This window comes from Benincasa hispida, chromosome 9 (genome assembly GCF_027475165.1).
Source record: "Benincasa hispida cultivar pf3 chromosome 9, pf3_genome.v1.1, whole genome shotgun sequence".
NCBI classification, from domain to species: domain Eukaryota; kingdom Viridiplantae; phylum Streptophyta; class Magnoliopsida; order Cucurbitales; family Cucurbitaceae; genus Benincasa; species Benincasa hispida.
In genome coordinates, this window is record NC_143486.1 from 69,843,383 (window position 1) to 69,867,770 (window position 24,388).

Here is a 24,388-nt window from a genome sequence, read left to right on the forward strand (position 1 = left end):
GCTCCCAAATCAGACGAATCCCCAAAGTGGTAGGTTTAAGTTGGTAATCTAGCCTTTCGCACCCATGTAAATCAAATGACCGCCTTCAAAGGTAGGAGTTCCCAACTTACTCAGGATTAAGGTCATGTTCCCAATGGTCATCCTAGTAAAGTGAAGTCTCTGTCATAAACGGCGTTATATAACGAGACTATAATACTTCATGGTTCGGTCTTATACAAACTCCTCTGCATAGGACACTTCCGCTCGCATGTCTCCACATGAATGATCAGGATAAGATGATCTGTAGCAAGTCACAACACTTGTAACTCTTCTACAAAGCGGGTCGCATCCAAAGTGTCACTAAGATAAGGTTCTCTCCTAAATTCACATACTACAGACCATTTTGGTTATCACTTAAGGCATGATCCACCTGTATGTCTCCACATACATGCTTAAGTTACAACGACAACTAGGGATCTTAGTTTATTGGTTTGTGGTAAAGTAAATAAAACATCCCATGTTTCATAGACAATAGTGAAAAAAATATCATATATTATTACATCACAAGCTTTTGTTCAATACAGTGTTTACAAACTACAGGATCCAACGAGAGTTTAGGGCATCATCCCCAACAAAGGCAAGACTCACATGGTGGTAGAAAGTTATCTTCTAACTGATTTAGAAGTCCACTTTTAACCAATTTCTCAATCTTATTGAAATTAATGCGACCCAATATTAAATGCCAAAAATAGGCATTAGGAGAAAATTTTCGTTTCTTGTTTTGAGTTTCAGTAGTTTTAAACATCTCTATATTCAAAACAACTTTTACCTCAGTCGGTTTTAACACATATAAGTTATTTTCTAGTTTCGCAGAACATATTTTAATACTTTTTGAAATAATGAACATTTCATTATACTCAAAAGCAACTTTATACTTTTGTTCTAGAAAATATGAGATAGATATTAAATTCCTTCTTATGAAAGAAATGCAATAAACATTTTCAAGTAAAATGAATATATCTTCAAGAAATAACTTCATAACTCCCACTGCTTTAGCTGAAACAACCTCCTCAGTCCCTATCTTAAAAGTTGTTTCGCCTTCTATAAGTTATCTCCAGGAACTAGTTTCCTGAGAGAAAACACAAATATGGTTAGCGGCATCTGAATCTAATATCTATGTTAATTTACCATTTTCCACTAAACATGTCTCCGTGACAAGCAAATCATATTTACTTTGATATGTTTATTTTGTTTCCTCATCTATGACACTCAAAACCTTTTGATTTGTATATGAGTTGGGAGATAGAGGACATTCCTCTGTTAAAACAAATTGTAAATCATCATCTGCTAGTATTATATTTATATTTGATGTTGAAAAATTAAGACCATTATTTTTATCGGAAGAGAGTGATTTTGAAGAAGTCGACATGCTAATTAGTAAAAACCTTTTTAAATCCAATTCAATTTTAGTAAAAATCATAATGTACCCAAATTTCATTATTTATTTGTAACAATACTTTAGTGAGTCATAATAAATACTACCAAGGGGCAGTCAAATACTCCTTCACTGAAGCAAGATAGTCTTGACTAAATACTATTTCCAGAATAACTCTTATTCCTATAGCCATTTAGCTACTGTTTTCCGTCAAGAACTTACTAACACTAAGTAACTCTTGTAAGTGTAACCCTTTATTTTCATAATTCAGAGGTTGGCCCCAACGATGCTACCGAATTGTAAAGTCGAGGTTGGAAATCAATATAAGAAATCCCATCCATTTATGGAGTTTGAGTTGTTCTAAATCCTATATTATAACTCTCCGAGGGGATAGTTACCATAAAATGACCAACGTATGTCGCATCAAGTCGACAAGTATGCGCAACATAGGAATCTAACGATTCAAATTAATGGAAGAGACCGCAGGACATATTGACACCCATCCTTCACCTACTTACTATGAACTACTTCCCCTATTCACCTTGCTATTAACCAAGGCAAATACTTTCCAAATGGAGGTCACTTCCAGGATGACACGAAGCCGAACATGAATCTCACAGTGTGAACTCTTAGGGACGTGAGAGCTAAGAACAACATATCGTATATATTATTAATCTCCCACTGTAATGTTCTATTTATTTTGGGTTAACATTTACTTAGGTATATTTTGGCTAGTAAAACAACCTAAGTCTAGATGACCATTCAAGTATAACGTTTATATTTGGATTTAACCTACGATGTCTAGGTGATAAACTAGTTTTAAAACCTCATACCACTCATGCATGCTCATAAAACTGGGTTAACAACACTAATTTATTTGGTTATAATCCTAAGGTAGGAGGTGTTTCATAGACCGTCAACTTAAATACCTCCAGTCTTAGACAAGATTATATACCAGTTGAGTTTGTAACCACAATTTTTCAAGATAACGACCTATTTTATAGTTAAGTTGTTATTTGGTAACCTATGTGAGCATGCATCTTATCTTTGTTATGGATTTTAAATGTCTAATCCAATTTTATAACAACTTGTAAAACTATAGACATGTTTTTGCATTCATAACATATATCGAGTATTTCAGAATTTAATATAACACCTTATATTAAAAACTTGAAACCCTAAACATGCATACTATATATTATAACTCTTTATAACATACTTTCAATGCATGCAACATGCTTCCTATGGTGGGATTTAAAATCTACATGACATACTATATGAACATACAAAATTTATTTAATTATAACATACATTCATAATGCATAAATAATTAAAAACACACTGATATGGACCAGATTTAGCATTTTAAGTAAGCAAACAACCTAATTATTATAAAAATAATTAAAAACTTCTTCAAAGTGCTTTTGGTCTTCACGAAATTACCCGAACCGGATCTTCAAAGCTCCAAAATAGGTTGAACCGACTAAAATGGGGCTAAATTGGACCTTCTTGAACCAAACCGGTTGAACCAGTTCACTTGAACCGTCGGTCGAATTGAGTGCTTAAATCATGCTATGATACCAATTGTTGTAATTGGCTCTTGGTTGATGGACTTTAATGTGTGATTAAAAGTCTGTAAATTTGTTAGAGTCAATAGAGGTGTAATTAGGCTGTAACTGAAGAAAGAAGCAAGGAAGGCCAACTGAAGAAAACCAACTTTGATGACTTTGAACTCCAAATTCAACTCCAATCTCCTCAGGTACAAGGTGTAGACCACCAAAAGATCTTCTCTACTATTCTTTTTGAACCTTAGATTGATTTATGGGAATCAAAATGAGCTGACTTGATGGAATTAAGAGAGAATTTTAATAGTTTCAATTGGACATGAAGAACTCCTTCTTCATCAATTTTTCTCTCAAGAATTTAGAATTGCATGGATATAACTTAGCTGAAGTCTTCAACTTTTATCAAACAAGGATGCAATTTTAAGACAACATGAAGTAGACACCTCCTAGTTCAAGAATTGGAGTGGAATTGTGAATGTTTTTGCAAGTGGGAAAATCCCACTAAGTGGGTTTTTCCAAAAAAATAAATTTTCTTTTAAAAATTAAAACCAAATTTCAGTAAATAAACTGAAATTTTATTAATTTTACCAAATTAATTCAATAAAATAGTTTTTCAAATAAATTTAATAATTAATTAGACAATTTAATCGATTCTATTAATTTAATATTAAATATTAAATTAATTAACACCAATTTTACAATCACAAATCTCTATTTTTTAAATTTAATATTTAAATCGAATTTAAATGTTAACAAATTCTCCAATTTCTTTTAATTTGATAATTAATTATATTGCATATAATTACTAATTCCCTTAATTTTAATTCGAACATTTCAAATTAAACCCATCACTTTATTATAAGGTTTAATCCATTTGTGAGCTAGTAAGGGGACCTGATGGATTTACAAATCATGGGCTCCGACGATCCAAGATTAATCGACTAAACTCTTTAAACCAAACTAATCAACATTCATTAGCTACCGAGTCACTTCACTAAAACCCAGTTGTTGCACTAGCTATAATTGTGTCCATTGATATAACCATATTTAGTAAGTTAACCTTTCACAGGTTGTTCGTAATAACGGTTGGGTCAATAATTGTTTTACCCCCGAGATTACTTTTTGTTCCTTAAGTTCCACTAATCCTCTAATAAACAATTAGTTTGTGATCCAATTAGCAAACCGAGTCCCTCGCAGGCCAATGAGAGGGTAGACCTCTTGTTCAAGACTCGGAGTAAGTACTTAAAGGAACAACTTTTCTACTATCCCTAAAAGCGGGTAGGAGTGAATTTCATTTTACACCCTATATCCCCAACTATCTACCCGATCTGACCCCTGAAATGGGAGGCTTATTGAGTCGGCACTGTTGAGGCAACCCTCATCCATGCAAATTTAAGGATAATCTTGAATAAACAAGAGTTTATAGTTAGCTCAAAATTAAGGTCAAGTTACCTAGGTCATTGTTTTGAAATAGTTTGTCTTAAACAATGTATAACGTTATAAAGTAAGAATGACTTATTTCTTGGGCCGATCTTATACAAACTCTTTCCATAAGATGCCTCCACTTGCATGTCTCCACATGAACGAATTAAGATCACTTCATTTGTAGCACTTTACAACAATTGTAACATCTACAAAGTGGGTTGCATTCGATAGTGTTACCATAATAAGGTATTCAACTTTATCCGTATACTGTAGACCGTTTTGGCTATTTACTTGAACTTGATCCACTCTTATGTCTCCACATAAAGTTCAAGTACTCATGTAATAGCCATGGATCTTTAGTTTATTGGATTTCAATTATTTCTAAAACTAAATAAGCAATTCATACATTCAATAATAAATTTATTGAATCAATACTTCAATAACATCTTTATTGATCAACATAATCAGTTTATTGTTCAAAAACCACGAGTTTTAGGACATAAAACCCAATATAACATAAATTAAGTTGCCCCCAGTCGAGACATAGGGAATATGTCTCATATCCTCAACTTCTTGAGGTGTCTTAGGACACCGTTTCTTAGACAAGTGAACCCCGTGCCTTAAAGGTAATAAACCCTTCTTATAGTTCTGTATCAAATATCGAGTCAACATTTTGTCGATATAAGTTGCTTGAGACAGAGCTAACATTCTGTTCATGCGATCCCTAATGATTTGGATCCCAAGTACATATTGCGCCTCTCTCAAATATTTAATTTGGAATTGGATTGTCAGCCATTTCTTTATGTCAGTGAGGTACCCTACATCATTTCCAATTAGTAGGATATTGTCCACATAAAGTACTATAAGAGCTACTTTATCGTTGATGATTTTTTTTGTAGATACAAGGTTCATCAACGTTTTGATCAAAACTAAAAGATTTGATCATTGTATCAAATCTAATGTTCTAAGATATGGATACCCGTTTTAACCCATAAATGGATCGATTCAGTTTGCAAACTTTTTGCTTCTGACCTCGGGTTATGAACTCCTTGGACTGAGACATAAAGATGTTCTCTTCAAGATTGCCATTCAGAAAACCAGTCTTGACATCTACTTGTCATATCTCATAGTCATAATATGTGGTTATCGACAATAGAATTCTTATAGGCTTAAGCATAGCAACAGGGGAAAAGGTTTTCTCATAGTCAATCCATTTCCCCTGGGTATAACCATTTGCTACAAGTCTAGTTTTAAAGATTTGTACCTTTCTAGCTACATCTCTCTTTCTTTTATATATCCATTTGCACCCTATGGATTTTACCCTTTCAAGTGGGTATACAAGATCCCATACTGAATTGGAGTACATAGACTCTATTTCCAAGTCTATGGCTTTGACCCATTGGTCCCTGTCTACGTCCTTCATTGCCTGTTTATAGGACAATGGATCCTCAACACCATCATCTGATATGATAACCTGAGTTTCAGTTAAACCCAAATAATGGTTAGGTTGTATCATAACTCTCCCACTATGTCGATACACTTTTAATGATTGGGATAAATGAGACTAACCTAAAGTGTTGACTTCTTTATTAATTCTTGATGAAGGACCAACTGCATCAACAACCCTTGTTGATTCTTCAATTGCTTTATTTGATACTATTTTGCTTCGTCTCTCATGTGGTTTTCCTAAAAAATTATAGTGTTTTTCGATTGGAAACAATTAATTAAATGGAAAAATGTAGCTGCATCAACATCCATTTTTCCACAATTAATTAATTAAATAACATTTATTTAATTAGTTAGTACAATTAAATAACACTTATCTAATTTAATTTTCACATTAATTAAATAATTATTTATACATGAAATCTAATTTAATGTATATATTTAATTATAATAAACATCGTATATATATGTGTGTGTGCGCGCACGCAATACCTCTCTATTAATTAATTCTCTGTGAATCTAATTAATTTGAATTAATTAATTGAATCTTATTCAAATAGTATTTTTCAATTTAATTTAAATTATAGATCATATTCATAATTAATTATATATTAATCACATTAATATATGGTTTCTTCAAATTAAATTGAACAATTCAAATCATCCCTCTTAAATATCCTCCAGTGAGCTAACAAGGGGACCTGGTGGACCTGTAGATCAAAAGCTCCAACGATATGAGATTAATTGGCTAAACTCATAAACCAAATTAATCAATATTCGTTAACTGTTGGTACAATCCACTAAAAACCCACAACTGCACTATTCTCACGATAAATATATTTCTGTGTCCACGAATATAGACCAATAACAGCAAGTTAGTCTTTCACGTGTGTTCGTAACTCCAATTGGGTCAAATTGCCGTTTTACCATTGGGTTACCTTTGATTCTTTAAGTACCAGTGCTCCTCTAATGAACAACCTATTTATGGTCCAACCAATAAACAAAAACCCTCTCGGGGTAGGGCCCTTTGTTTAAGTCATGGAGACACCACTTAAGCGAACATTCATTTACTTACCCATAAGACGGGAAGGTGTGAATTCTATCTTGTATTATCATGTTTCCACTTCCTCACTCAGTCTTGTCCCTAAAAAGTTAGACATATTGGGATGGCGAATTGGTCACCCTCACCTATACAAATCAAAGGACAATCCCTCATCAAGTACACGAATGTGTTGGATCATTGTGTTTGTGTCAAATACAAAGTGGGTCGTATTCTATATGTCTCCGCATACAATTCAAGACTCATAAGATACTCTTAGATGTTAGTTTATTGGATTTAGGGGTTTTAAGACAAAATAGACAAGTAATACAAACAATAACTGAATTAACATCTATAACTCTTTATTGATGACGGTCAATTAATATCATTTACTATCTACGAGTTTATGGTATATTGTATTGACTTTTACTTCCGGTACTGTCAGTTTAGAGAAAATATTTTTTATTTGTAAGTATTGTTAAAATTCACAGTATTCACTCTAAAGAATGTTGTTGTTCTAGTTAGTCAAGATTCATAGTTTCTCATTAATAACTAATTATTTTGTTCAATCATAAGAAGACTTCAAAATTGAGATAGTATAAATACTATGACAATTGAGCTAAACTAATGTCAGCTATTATTTGAAATTTTATACTTAAATTTTAAAAAACTTTTCAAACGGAGGTTACATTTGTCCAAAATCGTCATTTCAGATGACATATTGTCTTATCGTAGTGCAAACTGGAAAAATCAAATCTGACACGTACCTGCGGCACGTGTGAATCCCATTTAAGATAACCGCTTTCGATGTGGCTGACACGTGGCGGCGAAGACGATGCAGTGTTCAGATAAATTGAAAATTTCACTCGACTGTCATTGATTAAATTTTCCTAGGGTTTGTATCTTGAAGGCCCCCGACATTTTTCTTCTCTCAAAAGCTTCGATTCTTCCAGACCTCTTTCCTCTCAAATCCATTTCCATTTCCCTCTCAACTCTGCTTCAGCTTGTATCGCCGTCGTCTTCACTCTTCTCTCTGGATTTTTCCTTATCTGGGACCTTTCTCTCACTGGCACTCCGCTCGCCGCGCCGTTTCATGCTGTATCGGATTATTTCTGTATGTATGCTCGCTTCTTGCTTTTTTGAACAGTTCTTGTAGATTTGGATGATGGGGAGGTGTTAGGTTAGGGTTTTAGGTTTCGGAATGATTGTTGGTGTGCTTTTGGCTGGGTTGTTTCTGGATTATTTTTATGTTGCTGTGATAATTGTGGGATTCATGGTGTTTTCTTGGCTTTGCGTCTTGTTGCTGTTGTTTTCTTTTACTTGGAGTGAATTAGTTCTTTGTTCTTTGGCGGATTTTTTCTTTGTTTTGAATATGAGTTTTTGGGATTTGGTTCATGAGATTGGGTATTGGTGGATGACTTTGTGTTCTAAGGTTATGCGAGGGGTTTATGTGAGATTGTACAGATCTATTCATTTTGAATCTGGAAAGTTTATTACTTTCCTAGAAATCCAGGCACTTAATCGCTCGGTGGTGTGGGGAATCGTTCAGTCTTGTTACATATAGTTTATAAAAGTAAAAAAGATTACTTAACTATCGACTATGTCAACTGCAAATGAATGCCTATTCAGTACACTTTTGGGTTTACTTTTGTGACAAAAAGGTTTTGTGATGCCGAATCGATCCAATTTGTAAACGTAGTCTATTTGGGATCTTAATGGATGGAGGAGGAGTCTTCTTTTCGAAGCTGAAGATTTATTTCATTTTTATAGGGTATATGAACCTGATTAGATCAGCCTCTTACGTGTTAGTCTCATGCTTATTACACAACTATATAGCCTCTGAGGTTGTCTTGAGTGCATACCTAAGGCGATATTTTATGGTCAATCTTATGTACCTTAGCCTTGCCTTCATGCCTTAAGGCAATATTGTTAGTCTACTTGAGTGAGGCATGTGCCCCAAATTTGATTTGGAACATGGAGTTTGATAAATTGTACTCGTGTACACCTTTGTTTTAGTTATTTTTAGGTTACTCCTCTGTTTGTACTCCTGCATTTTACAATCTGGGCATGACTATATAAAGTATTAATGGAGTTTAACTGTTGGTTTTGGACATTAACGGTGCAGAATTGTAGATTATTAAAACCACAATTCTGTTTCTGAAAGAAATCAACAGTGTAGTTGACTCTGATATAAGTCTGCAGTGCTTGGTTGTATTTTGATTCTGAAAGATATAGTTTTGTTCTACATACAGATGCCAAAGATATAGGTTTGTGCTTGGTTGATTTTGATTCTGAAAGATATAATACTGTTCTAAATGCAGATGCTAAAGCTTTTTCTTAAGGATGATAAAGCACAGCACCTGGACAATATTTCATGTTCGCATAACTAGTGAAAATTTATTATGTGTGATGCTGCTGCTGTAGCCTGGTCAACAATCTTGTTTCTGAAGAATCTAATACCAGGTTGCAAAGTTTCAGTTAGAACCTATAACAAACAAAATGGAATCTTCACTATCAGAAGCTCAAAGAGGGGTTGCAGTTTCTTCCAATGATCCTTCCGTGCATCAATATTTAGTACCTAACAGGCAAATGGAATTAATGGAATCAATTTCTGGTGGTTCTCTAACTCAGAGTGGAATGCTATCACGCATGCAAAGAGGACAGGTTGATCTTAAAGCTGGCAATTTTGGACGGCAACAACTACAAATACCTGACAATCAATTTGGAGGGACTGGAAACATGGTGAGAACTTCAGAAGGGGTGCTGTCACTTCCCGTGAAGCGCAAGGCATCGACTGAGCCTTTTAACTCTCCCTCACAGCAGTCTCCACTGCATAATAAGCGACTTGCACCCGTGGAACACCGGCCATGGTTGCAACAAGCTTCTGGAATAGCCAAAAGACCTCATTTACAAATACCAAACAATGCCTTGGCTCCTGTAGCGGTGCATTCCCCTGCAGGCACTAAAAGAAAGGTACAGCAAATGGAATCGCATCCAACTAAAGTTGGACATCAACGTTCCAATGCTTCCAAAGGCCAGACTGCCCTGCCGATTCCAACTTCCAAAATACAAAATGAGCCAACTGGATCTGTGAGATCAAAGATGAGGGAATCCTTGACTGCTGCATTAGCCTTGGTATCACAGGAGCAAGAAAAATCATCTAATGATGAAAAAAGTCCTCCAGCGGAGGCTGAAAAGTCTGCAACTCCAAAGCAGGAAAATCCTTTGTCATCTGGTCCAGCTATTGGTCATGTATCTGATGACTCAAAGAAAATATTTTCTGAAAAATTAGATTCTGTTGTTCTTGAAGACAATGTAGGAAAGATGTTAGATAAACATTCGCTGTGTGTAAATGTTAGTGATTTAGAGACATTGAGATATGATGATGGGCGAGTCTTTCAACCAAATAATGTTTTGTCGTATGAAGACATTTCTTTTGGGGACAACTTTTTTATTAAAGATGATCTTTTGCAAGAAAATGGTCTCTCTTGGGTACTGGAGGCTGATTTAGGTGTAGCTGATAAAAAGGAAACACAAACTGATGAACTCCAGAAGATGGATGTTGGTGTAGAAAATCAAAACGAGGGAGCAAAACCAGTTCAGACCCCCGAGTCGTTGGCATTTAAAATTGAAGAAGAATTATTTAAATTATTTAGTGGTGTTAATAAAAAGTACAAGGAAAAAGGAAGGTCCCTTTTATTCAACCTGAAAGACAGAAATAATCCTGAACTGAGAGAAAGGGTTATGAGTGGGGAAATTACCCCCGAAAGATTATGCTCGATGACTGCCGAGGAACTTGCTTCCAAGGAGCTTTCTGAGTGGAGAATGGCGAAGGCTGAAGAATTTGCACAGATGGTAGTTTTACCCGACTCTGAAGTTGATATCAGGCGTTTGGTAAAGAAGACACATAAAGGTGAGTTCCAGGTAGAAGTTGAAGAATACGATAATGCATCCACAGATGTCTCATCTGGGGCTTCTACATTCTCTCAGAGTCAACGTACTAAGAATGAGACTGAAAATGGGTCTCCTAATGAACCTGAAACAATTAAAGACGAACAGAATATTTCTGGCCAGAAAAATGGTGCATCTGACAAGGATAATTACACCTTCACAATTGCATCGAATGAAGGTGATTTGATGCAAGGACTCATGGTTGATGACGGACTGAAGGATACAGAGTTACTGCCTCCAATCGTCTCCCTAGATGAGTTCATGGAGTCCCTTGATACAGAGCCGCCTTTTGATATTTTAGCGGAAGATGCTGGCAAATTGTCGCCTATTTTGGAGAAGGGTGAGTCAGAGCCTAGCTCTCGGTTGAAGGCTGCAGCTCATACTACGAAAGGTGCAACTGATGTCAGGACAGACAAGAACAATGAGGAATCTCACACAAAAGCGGATATTGACTCATCTTCTACCGGCCAGGTGGATTTGAAACCTAGTCCTAGTAAAGCCGACGTTGATTCTAATGACAACCAAGCTGGTTTAAGAACATCTGACAGGAATGACGCCGCAAAATCTAGTGATAATAATGCAAAATCTGGGACAGAATCTCTTGCTAGCACATTTAAGTTGGAACATCTTTGGGATGGCATTCTCCAGTACAACATTTCGACAATGACCTCAGTCGTGGGTACCTACATAAGGTGTGCATTTTCTCTCAAGGCTGGATTTTTCTTTCTCTGTAATTGTATTCAAGTTAATCATATATTTTTGTTAAATATTTATTTTTCATGATATTGCTTGAACTATATTTGACTTAGTTTTCTTATCTGCCAGCTTTATATGAACACGTATGTTTTCCACATTTTTGCATCTTCTCATGTGACTATTAATATTTAAGGGATATTTAAGCTGCTGGATGAGCTTATATTTCAACCAAAAGAGTTTTGAAGGGATAACTTCTGATTTATTTATATATTTGTCAAGTTTTAGTTGATGGTTTTGAATGCTTGATATATTAGTTGTGTTGTCTCTATAATCGAGGATCTGGTGTGTTGAGGATGTTGGTTTCCTTGATTGAGGCTTATTATGTGTTGAAATTTGACTTGTTGATATCTTTAACATGGGTTTAAAACTGGACTCTGTAGACAATATTTCTCTCTTTTTGGTTGATGGGATGGAGGAGTGATTGGTTGATTTTAATTTCTCTTGCTTCAATTGGCTTTTGGATCATGAATTGAATTCTGGTTCTTGATGGGGTTTTTCTTAATTGGTTTGCTCTGCTGCAGTGGTGAAAGGACTTCAGCGAAAGATTGGCCTGGCATTCTTGAAATCAAAGGGAGAGTCAGATTGGATGCGTTTGAGAAGTTCCTTCAAGAGCTTCCATTATCTCGGAGTCGTGCCGTTATGGTATCTATTGTTTATTTTTGTTGTACAGAAAATGATATCCACTTGAAATCCACTCCCGGGGACAAAAAAGAACAAAAACAAAAGATGAAAGAGCAAAGTATCTTTGAACTTTTCTTCAGTATTTTCCGTCCAAACCTTTTGGCAACCATGCTTGGGATAATAATTGGTTATTATTTACTCTTGCGACGGATGTTTTGGGCAACCATTCCACATCTTGGTTGTAAAGAAAAATGCAATTTCATTCATTTTTACATCCAATTTTCGTGCAAGCGAAATGCTGCTTCTCAGATTTTCATGAAAATTTGTTAAACTGTAATGCGTAGTTAAACCGTGCAGACATCACATACATAGTTCCGTTGAATAAGATTTATCCTGTTCATATAATGGCATATGCTTTCTGAAAAATGTGAAATCAACTCAAATCCGCTTGACAGTTTCGAGATATTTGAACAAACTATTAGGACAATTGAAGCATTGCAATTACAATTCAATTGAATCGTCAAAACAGATGGCCTTTTGATGGCCGCCATTTTCAAAAAGTTTGTTTTCAATTTTCTTTCAAAAACCAAATAAATTCGGGAGGGTCGTACATAACATTTTGGTATAATAAAAACCTGTTAATATGTCTTGCTCTTGTTTTTGGGTTTTGTTGGAAATGTTAAATCTTTATACTCTTGCAGGTTCTTCATTTGGATGTGAAGGAGGGACGCCCTGAAAGTGAACGAGCAGATCTACGAGAGGTAATAGATTAGGTGTTTCCTTGGAAGTGTTTTCCTTGTCATTTTGCTTCCGTTTTTATACTCAAAATTTCATGTCTTGCAGGTGGCCGAGTCGTATGTCATGGACGAGCGAGTTGGTATAGCGGAGCCTGGTTCTGGGGTTGAATTTTATTTTTGCCCTCCACATAGAAGAATTCTTGAAATGCTTGGCAGGATCCTTCTAAAGGAAACTAATGAGGCACTTAATGCAATTGAAAATGGCTTAATAGGCGTTGTTGTATGGAGAAAAACTCAATTAACGTCCATGTCACCAAACTCAACGTCACACCACAAACGCAGTTCAAAAAAGCAACATTTTAGTTCTAGAAGACCACAGGAGACATCGAACTTGAAACCTAATAATATTTCCCCTAAAGAGACTATGCCTCATGGTTATTTTCCCATCGTTGCCACTCATCCTCCACCTGAGGAGGATGATGATGCCGATGGTGACGATGACATCCCTCCCGGATTTGGTCCATCAAGTGCTCGGGATGATGACGATCTCCCTGAATTTAACTTCTCTGGTTCTGCAAACCCTCCTGGGTTTTCATCGCAGAACAACCACCCTCCTACTCCTCGAGGGCAGTCCTCGAGGCCACCCACGTTCCAACCAGTTTCCCAAACTGGGTCTCGTCCAGTAGAGCAAATGCGAGAGCTTGTGCACAAATACGGACAAAACTTAAGTAAAAACATCTCCACTGCAAATTGGGGAGAAAGGGGCTTCAGTTCGGTTTCTATACAGCCTTGGAATGACGATGATGACGATATCCCAGAGTGGCAACCACAAGCAGCAACATCACAGCATCAAATGCCTCCTCCCTCGCACTCGCAGCAGCAGCTGCCCGTACGTGGGTTTCAGCAGCCGTCGATTAGAGCTCACTACATGGTGAACCAACAGCAACCCATAGGGCACCCTCCTCCCTTAAATGTAAGTCAACAAGGGACATGGTGGGCTCCTCAGCAAGGCCATAACATCAACAACAATTTACAGCCTACTAGCAATTTTAGTAGTAGTCATCATGGTAATAATGGTCAGTTTTATGGGGCATTTGGGAGATCAGCTTCTTCAAACCCTTCAAATAATAGAGGATTTTGAATTTTTCTTTCGTTATGTGTAAAGTTAAATTCTTTGTTCCTTATCTCTTCTCTTTTACATCTTTTCACATCCTTTACCCTTTTAGCTTTTGTCTTACTATTTCTGTTTTAATCTCGATTTTTTTTTTTTTTTTTTTTCCTCTTTTCCCTTCTTTTCGTGACTCTTCTACATGGATTTTGCATAAGCTTTTGGGTCGATCCCGAGGTTAACCTTTTTAGTTATAGAAAAAAAAAGGAAAAAAAAAAAAGACATGGAAACCAAGTCATTGGTTCATATTTATTACAGTCTATGGTTCATATTTATTACAGTCTAGGACAGGTTTTTATTTACTTAATTAATTATAAGTTTCTTTGTTATGGACTTGTCTGTCGGTGCAGACAAATGTAACGTTGGGCTGGCCTTATTCGGGTATTAAATATTTTAGAGTTTTCGAGTATCCACTCAAAATGCAAAACGTCGGTGTTTCTTCTAAATAATAAAAGAAAATGCTTTTTTTTTTTTTTTAACAAAGGAAAGAACAATGTGAAAATTATTAGACAATAAATACAAAACTAACTGGAAAAACAAAATGTTACAGCTTACAAATGAAAGAACAATTATGGATAAGTTACAAGAGTGGACACCTAGATATATGAGGGCATATGGTTTTATTGACCCTACGTATATAGCTTTCACCTTTGGTAGTAGACCAAATATCACCAATATCTTCTTCATCAACCTCCCAAAGCACGTTTGAGTCCTGCTCGTTGCTCGGGGGTTAATCTTGTTGGGAATTTCACATCGAATTTGATCTTTAAATCACCTCGGTTACCGGGCTCTCTTACAATTGGCATTCCCTCTCTGGCTATCACGAGCTCGTAGCCCGGGCTAACAATGTCTATTACGGGTATAGACAGGTTACGACCATCAAGCGTGGTAAGATTTATAGTAGTTCCACCCAATGCCTCTGCTAATGTTACCCTATGGTTCATGATGATATCATTGCCATCTCTTTTGAAAACATCATGGGGCTTCTCATCAATAACAAATACTAGATCTGCAGGTAGTTGGTTTGGTTGTTCGTTTCCTTTATCTGGGAAGGTGATTTTGGTTCCTTTCTTCCAACCGGGCTTCACATCGATGGTCAATATCTCCGTCTCGGGGAGTTGTCGTCTGTAACGTTTTCAAACATAAGATGGAGCAGAATTCATTAGAGAAGAACCAACTAGGGAAAATGTAAAAATATCCATACTCCAATTCCAGGAGCCTATAACAAGGGTCATATAGGGTCATTCTAACCATTTAAATCCCATCCTTTTTACCCTACAAAGTGTAAATTTGCGACTACAATGAGTAGATCTTGCCAACCTCACACAAGAGAAGCAACGTTTAGCCAAACAAACCAGTACTTTCATCCTGATAAAAGTGTCACCAAAATGCAACCACACGTCTAATAATAGAATTTTCTGGGGTAATATTTTATGGATCATAGTCTCGTTATTGTTGAAAATCAAGATCATAGTCTCGTTATTGTTGAAAATCAAGTCAACCACAACATTTATCATATCCTTTCAGACAAAAGAAAGTGCTATGATTGTTCTCGTAATAGTGTACACCAATCATATCATAAGAAATTCTTCAGCAGTAATTACAGTCTTTATGTTCAATTTCATGCTAGACCCTCCTTTTGTAACTCCTTTTTACTTCTCTTTCTCTTTAAACGGAAGCTAAATGAAAAGCAAGAAGCTGAAAACAGATGAAAATTGCATACCCGTTTGCATCAACTACGGTTCTTGAAATCTTCATTTTCCTTGTTGATCCTGAATACAGCTCCTCAAGAGTGCAGGGCAATTTGCTCTCAACTGGTGGAGGTTTCTTTGGTGTTACACTTTCACTGTATGTTCTGAAAATGTTTTCACTTCCACCAAATCCTCCAAAAACTCCCTCTGACTGGTACCTCATAGACTTCCCCGGTCCTGATGAACCAAACCCAAAAGGGCTGCTCCCAAAAAATTCTGCAAAAATATCCTCTGCATTCCTTGGATTAAACCCGCTTGACCCGCCGCCACCACCACCATTTCCAAATGGGAAGCTTCCACTGCCTGGTGGTGGCATATCTTTCAATCCTTCTTCACCATATTGATCATAAATAGCCTTCTTCTGGGGGTCGCTCAATACCTGTATTATAAAACTTTCTTCTGGTGATTATACAAACAGTTTGGATAATTGGTTTCTAGTTATTGGCAGAGAAATGAATTAGAAACAGAAAAAAAATCATCTGATTTCAATCCCGAAGACAAAATAACAGTTTGGATAATTGGTTTTTAGTCATTGGCAGAGAAATGAATTAGAAACAGAAAAAAATCATCTGATAAAGTCTGATTTCAATCCCGAAGACAAAATAACACAGAACCACAAAGATCATAAATTCCTGAAATGGAGCGTTGGAGAGTTTGAAAATGGTAAAGAGGTAACTCTAATACACCTAAAACAAAACCGTTTGAGCCATGTAGGGTTCTTTCTTCCTCCTAAGCACAAGAAAATTTAGGCTTCCAAATTTCCAATCATGTTTGTTGGCCATCTAAGCAAAATTCTATAGATTGTTTCAGCAAAGAAACAAAAGTACACCCTAATTCATTCTCATTCTCACGGCCCAAATCATGAGAAAATAGGACTAAAAAGATGTGGAAACAAATTTTCCCTAAAGAGTAATTATAAGCTGAAGAAGAATTAGAAAATTAAACCACTTTTAGGGATCTAATAAACAAGAGAGACAAAATCTTGCCTCATAAGCCTCGGAGATCTGCTTGAATTTGGTTTCAGCTTCTTTCTTGTTGTTGGGGTTTTTATCAGGGTGCCATTTCATAGCCAATCTTCTATACGCCTTCTTGAGATCATCGTCATTGGCGTTCCTGTTCACCTTCAATATGTTGTAATAATCTACTCCCATTCTCGATCGATTCCAGCAAAAATCAGATCCAATCGCTCAAAATCCCTAGAACTAGGTCTCTTTCAAAAAGACCCAGATCTTCTAAATGATCTTCAACTCGTATTCGTCCGTGTTGGCTCACAAACCATAAGCCAAAACATGAAATTACAAAAGAAATATACAATTTCAGACAAATCTTTTGATGAATCGATCCTTCGCTGTGGATTGGGAACACGAAAGTCAAACTTCTGGATCGATCGATGATTTCGTCTCAATGAAATTGGACTAATAAACTTCGATTTATGGAAAAAATTAAACAAATCGTACAGAATTGAGAAAGGAAGAAGAACTCGTGTGTCGATATTGTGATGCACGTAGCTGGGGATTTATATCAATACCGCGTTTGCTGAGAATGTTAGGATTTTATAACCGAAACTCGCGGTGAATTTTCAAATTCTCGTTTTGCTCATTTATTGTTTTTCTTTATCATTATTCTTGGTTTAAATCTTATTCTACTTCGTTATTTTTTAATAATATTCTATTTTACTCTCTAAATTTTTTAAAATATGAATATTATATTTTTGGTATCTAAACCTTTAAAAATTTTTGTTTTAGTTCTTACACTTTTAAAAAGTACTTATTTTGATAAGATTTTGTTAACTTTTTAACAAAACAACAGGGTGATTTGTATTTTCGATGACTACCAAAGAAGTTAATTATGCTAAAAAATTTAGAGTTTCAATTTAAATAAAGTGGCAAAGTGGAAGAATTTAAAATACATTTTTAGTTCAAAATTTTAATTATTTAATATTTTGGTGTACTGGTGGTTGATATTGTACTTCACCTTTGAAGCACACATACTTCATGTGAGGCAAAGAATCCGTGATACGTATCTGACACGCGGTTTGACATATCTATTTCTATGTGTATATTTTTTAAAGAAAAAAGACAAACAACTCATCTAATCTTTCACAATCTAAAACTATTCAACGAAGAAGTTTTTCGTTTATCTTCATACTTCTCCCTCTAATCTTTTTCTTCTTTGTAATATGAGTCACTTTTCTATTGCATTTTATTAACTATTGGACTTCAACATCTTAGATGTTGCTTTTTTAGTTATTTTTTTATATATCTTTAATGTATCAATACTTAGACGTATCCATATCTTAGTTTTTTAGAAATTGATGAATCGCCATATCCGTATCGTGTAATCGTATCTATGTCTGTGCTACATAATACTTCATCTTGATTTTGCTCAACACATCTAGAATCTAGTCATATTCTCACATTTCAGTTGAATAGTTAACATAATTTTAATAGTAGAGACCAAAATAATTTTTTTAAGAGTTTTAGGGATCAAAACGAATATTTTTTAAAGTTTAAGGACCAAAATAGAACAAGATTCAAAGTTCGGGGACTAAAATAGGATTTAAACCCATAATTTTTTTTCCCTTTCTTTTTTACTAAATTATAGAAAATACATTGAAGTTTATCTCTTGTTTCAAAATTGACTTAGAGACCAAATTTATAATATGATTTATTTTATCTTAAAAAGATGAACTAAAACAACCCAACAATAATTCATCAAGATATTTTAGATTCAATAATGGACATATCTTGAAATAATTTATGATCGATTAGAATTAAAAAGTTAGAAGCCTTAGAATCCTTCTTCCATGGGATAAGGATAGTTTTGTTTGGATAGACGACGTTTAAGCAAACTGATCAAAATAGGAAAGGACAGCAACAAGAAAAGTGGTCCAATTTCAAAAAGTCTATCGAAGCAATAGACATACAACTCTATGAATCCAAATAGTTCAAATATGAAGCTGTTTTTGTGAGGTATGTGTGTACCCTACAACACAACACAAAAGAAGTGTAGAAGGGCAAAGCTCGGCTATATTTCGATCTTTTTGATCGGTCGAAATGAAGATAACACCACCATTGCAAATGAGTTCGTGCAAGTACAAGGAACTCATAACACTATACAATCCTATAACCAGAGAGGATACCTTATCCCAAAGGAAGATGTTTACTTATATAGTAAAAAAGTAATCAAAGAAAACCCAGAAAGGGAAAGAGAAGTTCACTTCTCAAAACCAACAGACACTCTTAGAATCTGGATGAAGTACTTGCATGATTGGCTACATTCTTCATTCTGAAAGAGGCTTGATCAACAGCTACAAACCCGGATTCGGAGATATCACCGATGTCCAAAGTGTCTGGGAGACTTTCAGGGTCGTATTCAACATCATGTGGATGTTTGTTCTAAATGTCAAATTAAACCGGCAAAAGAGTTAGTTAACCATGTTTACCATTCACAATGTGTTCGAGATCATTATATATGGTATAAATAATGCAAATCACAAGCATAGAAATGTTCGTCGACCAAGTTTGTTCAACTGTTTAAGATAAAAGCAAGAAAATGAACGAGGGGAGATAGAGAAAACCTCAAGCTGGCTCAGCATGTCTATAGCAGCATCCAAATCACCTTTGTTCGCAAAATAGACATCGGTAAGGGACTGTTCAGAAAGTCCAGGGAAACTGACTTGAAGCAATTCAAGATCCATGTTAACTTCTCTATCAAACATCTCCATTTCTGTCAAATCACCACTTTGTTGTGACAATGATCCATGAAAAGGGTGATTCTTCACAGCAGAAGCAGCTGCAACAGGTGCCTTTTTACCATGATGCATATTTAAACGAGGGGAAATGTTGCTATATGGAGGATTATATACACACTGTTCAGAATATCCAGGCAAGTTAGCCCCAATATTTTCCCTCGAAGCGTTTTCCACTATAAAAGTTCTCTTAGACCCAATATTTTCCCTCGAAGAGTTTTCCGCTACAAAAGTTCTGTTAGCCCCTCTCTGAGAGAGTGGAATGTAGGATGTTGCATATGGATTCAAAGATGATCCATGTGGATTCATTGCACCAGATGCAGAAACGATTGCTATCTTGTCCAGTCCTTCCTGCAAAACAATTTAACCCGAAAAAAAGAACGAAAGAAGAATTAAGTAAGTACATAACTCATAGCATTCCACTCAGGCATGACCATAAATATTCAGATCAAGAAAACTCCACAGAGCTTCATCACATAATCCACTCACAATTTCACAGCAATATAAATTTTTTAGCAATTGGAAGCATAAAACTGATGATCAGAAAGAAAATATTAACTAAATCTATCTTTCTTCACTAGAAGTTGACTATCTAAATTCGTTGCGAACTATGCCGATAAAAAGTTCAAACGAACTCCAAGAAAAGCAAAGATCAGACTAAGGCAACATCAAAAGAATCAAATCCTGTACAACGAACCACTTCAAAACCAAGATTCAAAAGAAGAAAATCCAAATATCCAAAGCTAACATTTACTAAATAAGATTTCATCACTTCACAATCGGAAAGCAAATCTTGATTACAAACCAAAGCAAAGCAGTTGGATAACAGAACACATATCAATTTACAAAACTTCATCTATTTCACTCCTGAGTTCAAAAATACACGCAAAAAACAGTGAAATCCAAAGAGAAACTTGAGAATTCAAGACCTACAACGACGATCGGACATCCAAAGAAGAAACTCACCCTCGGAGACAAAATCTCGATCTTGAGAGGCGAATTTCAACAAAGGGGAAAGAAATTATGAAATCCTAATCACTTCAAGGATGAACTGAAGATTGAAATGAGGGAATGATCGGAAAGTTGAGGGTCAATAAAAAAGGAACTGAGATTGACGAGTCTCGAAGAAGATCCTCATGGTTGTGTATAAGCAGACTATATAAAACTTTTTACTTCAGATTTTGATGATTGATTTTGAGGAGCTTGTTTGGACACAAGGATAAGATGTTCCGCGGTTGGGATGGCGCCGTTAGCACGGTCTCAGAAGTAACGGAAAAAACAAACCGTCAGTTACGGAGCCTAGCCGCCGTTTCAATACGTGTAACGATAATTATTTATTTATTTCTTATTAATAATTTAAATTTGAATAAAATATCCATTTATACAATAAATCTAAGCTTTGGAGTTGCTATAATTAAAATTTTATTTTACGAGTGAATTAATTTTGCTTTATATCTATCCATTTACAATTAATTCATTTTCAGTTATATAAAATAATTATTGTATAATTATTTTCAAATAAGTAAAGAAAAGTAGTGGAAAATGAGAAGTTGAAAAACCACTCGTCTAATTATATTAGATTTTAATTGACATAATTATTAGTTTGGAATTTTAAGTGATGAAGTTTAAATGTATAAATTGATTATTTTTTTTTAAATTTCCTTGGGTTATTTTGATTTTTCTTTAAAATTTTAATCCATGTATTTTTACGGTTCCAAATGTACTTTAAATAAACTTTAACAATTAGTTAAATTGATTAGGTCTATTTTATGTCTGATATAAAAATTAACCTTTAAAATTAGTTTAATTTTGCGTTGGGTAGGTGTGTGAAATATAAAAAGTGTCAAATATGGCAATGACATATTATATAAAAAAATAAAAAATTTAAAGACTACATACATACCTGAAAACTTAGAAAGTCTATTAAATATTTTTTAGAGTTTAAAACTAGATAAATTTAAAAGTTCATAGACTAAACTTGTAATTTAACGTCGATTTATTTTTTCAATTTGTAAAAATTAAGTTTAAACTAACAATAATGATTAATTTAAAATTGATTGAAGTTTAAAAAGTAAAGTTAAAAACTTAAGCTTACAAAGACAAATATGTCATTTGAAGAGTGTGACCTTCATCTACTTTTGTTTTTATTTATTATTTATCATTTACTATTATTATTTTTTAGTTCAAGAATATATGGAGATGAAATATTTGAATATTCTTGACTATTTAACCTCTTCACGAAAGATATAAGATTGATTTATACTCGAATTGACTTTACTAACTTTGTTGATACTTGATAATCCTATTTTTATTTTTATAAATGGAAAATCCAACATCGGAAATGATAGAGATATTGACAAAATGTAAACATGTTAAAAATTATAAATGTTTTTGTTTCATGTTGTTTTGAAAAGAAAAATAAATCGATAAGGATACGAGAAATTTAAACTCTGTTTGATAACCATTTTGTTTTTATTTTGAAAATAAAGTCTATTTCTTCCCTATTTCTTATCATTTTTTTAAATATAATTGTTGAATTCTTAGCTAAATTACAAAAACAAAAACCAGTTTTTAAAAGCTATTTTTTTTTTAATTTTCAAAATTTGGCTGGATTTTCTAATCATTAGTAAAAAGTAAATAAAAAAAAAGATCAGGGTGGAAGTAGTGTCTATAGACTTAATTTTTTTTAAAAAAAACGAAATGATTACCAAATAAAATTCTTGAATGTTTATTTTTTTCGCAAGAATGAGCCCCACGTGGACCCACCTCTAAGAGGGCGGGCATTCCCCGTTGGCATTCCCATTTATCAATATAAATGAGATGAAGTTTGAGGTATCGTTGTTCAATTAAGGATCCCCAGTTACCTTGGCCTCTTCTTCTTCACCTTTTAGCCTTCTTCAATGTTTAACATTAAGGAAAGATTGAAAACAGAGCAACAATTGGATGATTATGTAACTAATTAGACGTTTAATTTTTATAATTAACACTTTATTTAGTAACTATTTGAATTTTGGTTTTTGTTTTTGAAAATTAAGCCTATTTCGTTTACATTTATTACAATGATTTTGTATCTTTCTTAAATACAATGGTTGAATTCTTAGCTAAATTCCAAAAACAAGAACAACTTTTTTAAAGCTACTTATTCTCAAAATTTGGCTTGATTTTTTAAATCATTAGTAAAAAATAGATAACAAATGAAGAAATTTGAAGGTAGAAATAGTGCTCATAGACTTGATTTTAGAAAACAAAAACAAAAAACAAAATGGTTACCAAACGGAACCTAAATATTTAAAGGTTAAATTTGTACACGTTTGTAAGTTTGGAGGTTTCGGGGTTCAGTTTTTACCATTAAACGTTTGAGTGTTCGATTCTACAACTATATAAGTCAAAGTTTGAGGGTGTAATTGTCCCTACGACCAAGAAGATGTTTTTCACAATTTTTCCTAAAAATAATTATCAAATAGTAATTTATTTTTCTTCGTTATTATAGAATTGAAAAACTAAAATAATTGCTAAAAAAAATTCTACTTTTATGTTTTTTTTGAAACAGAAAACAAAAAATAGTTATCAAACATATATGACGTTATTTTTAAAAACAAAAAATTGAAATGGTTACCGAAGCGTGTTTAACAACAAATTGATAATTTTGTCGACATTAAAATCTCATTCTTGTAGACATTCCTACTACAAATTCATTCAATCTCCAAGAAAATTGAGAGAACACTCTTTAGGTTATTTTTTAAAAAATGAATATTTCATTGTTTTCTTTAAAAGTATATTTCACTTCGTTTTTTCATATCATGCATTCACAAAGCACAACTAAGAACTTTATGTTATGATTATAAACGCATGTTCAGTTGATCGCAACATATATTTTCTAAAACAAACAGTTATTCTTTCTTCTAAAATTGTAGGTTTTATATATAAAAAACGACGATAATTATGTTTTTTTTTTAAAGAGGAATAAGTTAAATAAAATTGCATTTTAATAAACTGATTTTAGATTATGATTCAATTAGCAATTGTTTATGAATTTATTTCATATACATAAAGAAATATTTGGTAATCCTAATTTTGATCGAAACTTCCTCCTCGATCCATAAACCAAATCCAACAAATACGGTAAATTTTGCAACAAAAACCTAGGACAAAAGGTTGCTAATCTAAAAAAAGAAAAAAAAAAAACATTTATTTTGGAACTTCTCTCATTATCTAGAAAGTACAACAAAAATCGAAAAAACCGATCATAACAAATTAATTGACTAGTTTGGTTTGATTTTTTTAAAGTATAAAATTAGATATCTTGATTTGTATTTGGAGAGAACAAAAAAAATATTGATTCAAATTGATTTTTTGAAGGTATATACCCTTAAGAATATACTCTAACATTAAGTAGTATAATTATTACGATGCATATATATTTAATCTTTGACAAAAAAAAAAAAAAAAGACAAATTATTATGGAACATGTATTTTAGAAAAATGCCCAGAAAAAAAAAATAAAAATGTCTAATTTCAATCTATAAAAAAAAGAAATATAACCAATTTTAATTTAAAAATAGTAAATGATCCATTCCAAAAGAAAAGTGGAAATGAAAATTAAAAATTGGAAGAAAAAAAAAAGAAAGTGCAAAAAATAAAAAATAAAACTGATAATAAATCGAACCAAATAAAAACCAATTTATTCGTTTTGTTCTTTTTTGGATATCGATTTGGATCCCTTCTTTATAAAATCAATTTGTTTTGTTTGATTCTTGGTTGGCC

The 24,388-nt window shown here is 33.9% G+C and overlaps 3 protein-coding genes across 3 annotated transcripts; 1 reads left to right on the forward strand and 2 right to left on the reverse strand.

Annotated features, from left to right (window-relative positions):
- Positions 1–7,764: 7,764 nt before the first annotated feature.
- Positions 7,765–14,138, forward strand: LOC120086244 (uncharacterized). Its single transcript, XM_039042791.2, has 5 exons — positions 7,765–8,003; positions 9,211–11,532; positions 12,118–12,238; positions 12,919–12,978; positions 13,061–14,138. Exons 2-5 carry the CDS (start codon positions 9,389–9,391, stop codon positions 14,093–14,095), a joined length of 3,360 nt encoding a protein of 1,119 aa, XP_038898719.1. The 5' UTR covers positions 7,765–8,003; positions 9,211–9,388; the 3' UTR covers positions 14,096–14,138.
- A 480-nt stretch (positions 14,139–14,618) lies between these two features.
- Positions 14,619–17,482, reverse strand: LOC120086245 (DNAJ heat shock family protein). Its single transcript, XM_039042792.2, has 3 exons — positions 16,860–17,482; positions 15,846–16,252; positions 14,619–15,247 (listed from the first exon to the last, which is right to left on the reverse strand). The coding sequence occupies exons 1-3, from the start codon at positions 17,022–17,024 to the stop codon at positions 14,809–14,811; spliced, it is 1,011 nt and encodes a 336-aa protein (XP_038898720.1). The 5' UTR covers positions 17,025–17,482; the 3' UTR covers positions 14,619–14,808.
- A 1,285-nt stretch (positions 17,483–18,767) lies between these two features.
- On the reverse strand, positions 18,768–20,839 carry LOC120087299 (polyadenylate-binding protein-interacting protein 5-like). Its single transcript, XM_039044250.2, has 3 exons — positions 20,591–20,839; positions 19,454–19,975; positions 18,768–19,271 (listed from the first exon to the last, which is right to left on the reverse strand). Exons 2-3 carry the CDS (start codon positions 19,931–19,933, stop codon positions 19,116–19,118), a joined length of 636 nt encoding a protein of 211 aa, XP_038900178.1. The 5' UTR covers positions 19,934–19,975; positions 20,591–20,839; the 3' UTR covers positions 18,768–19,115.
- Positions 20,840–24,388: the final 3,549 nt, after the last annotated feature.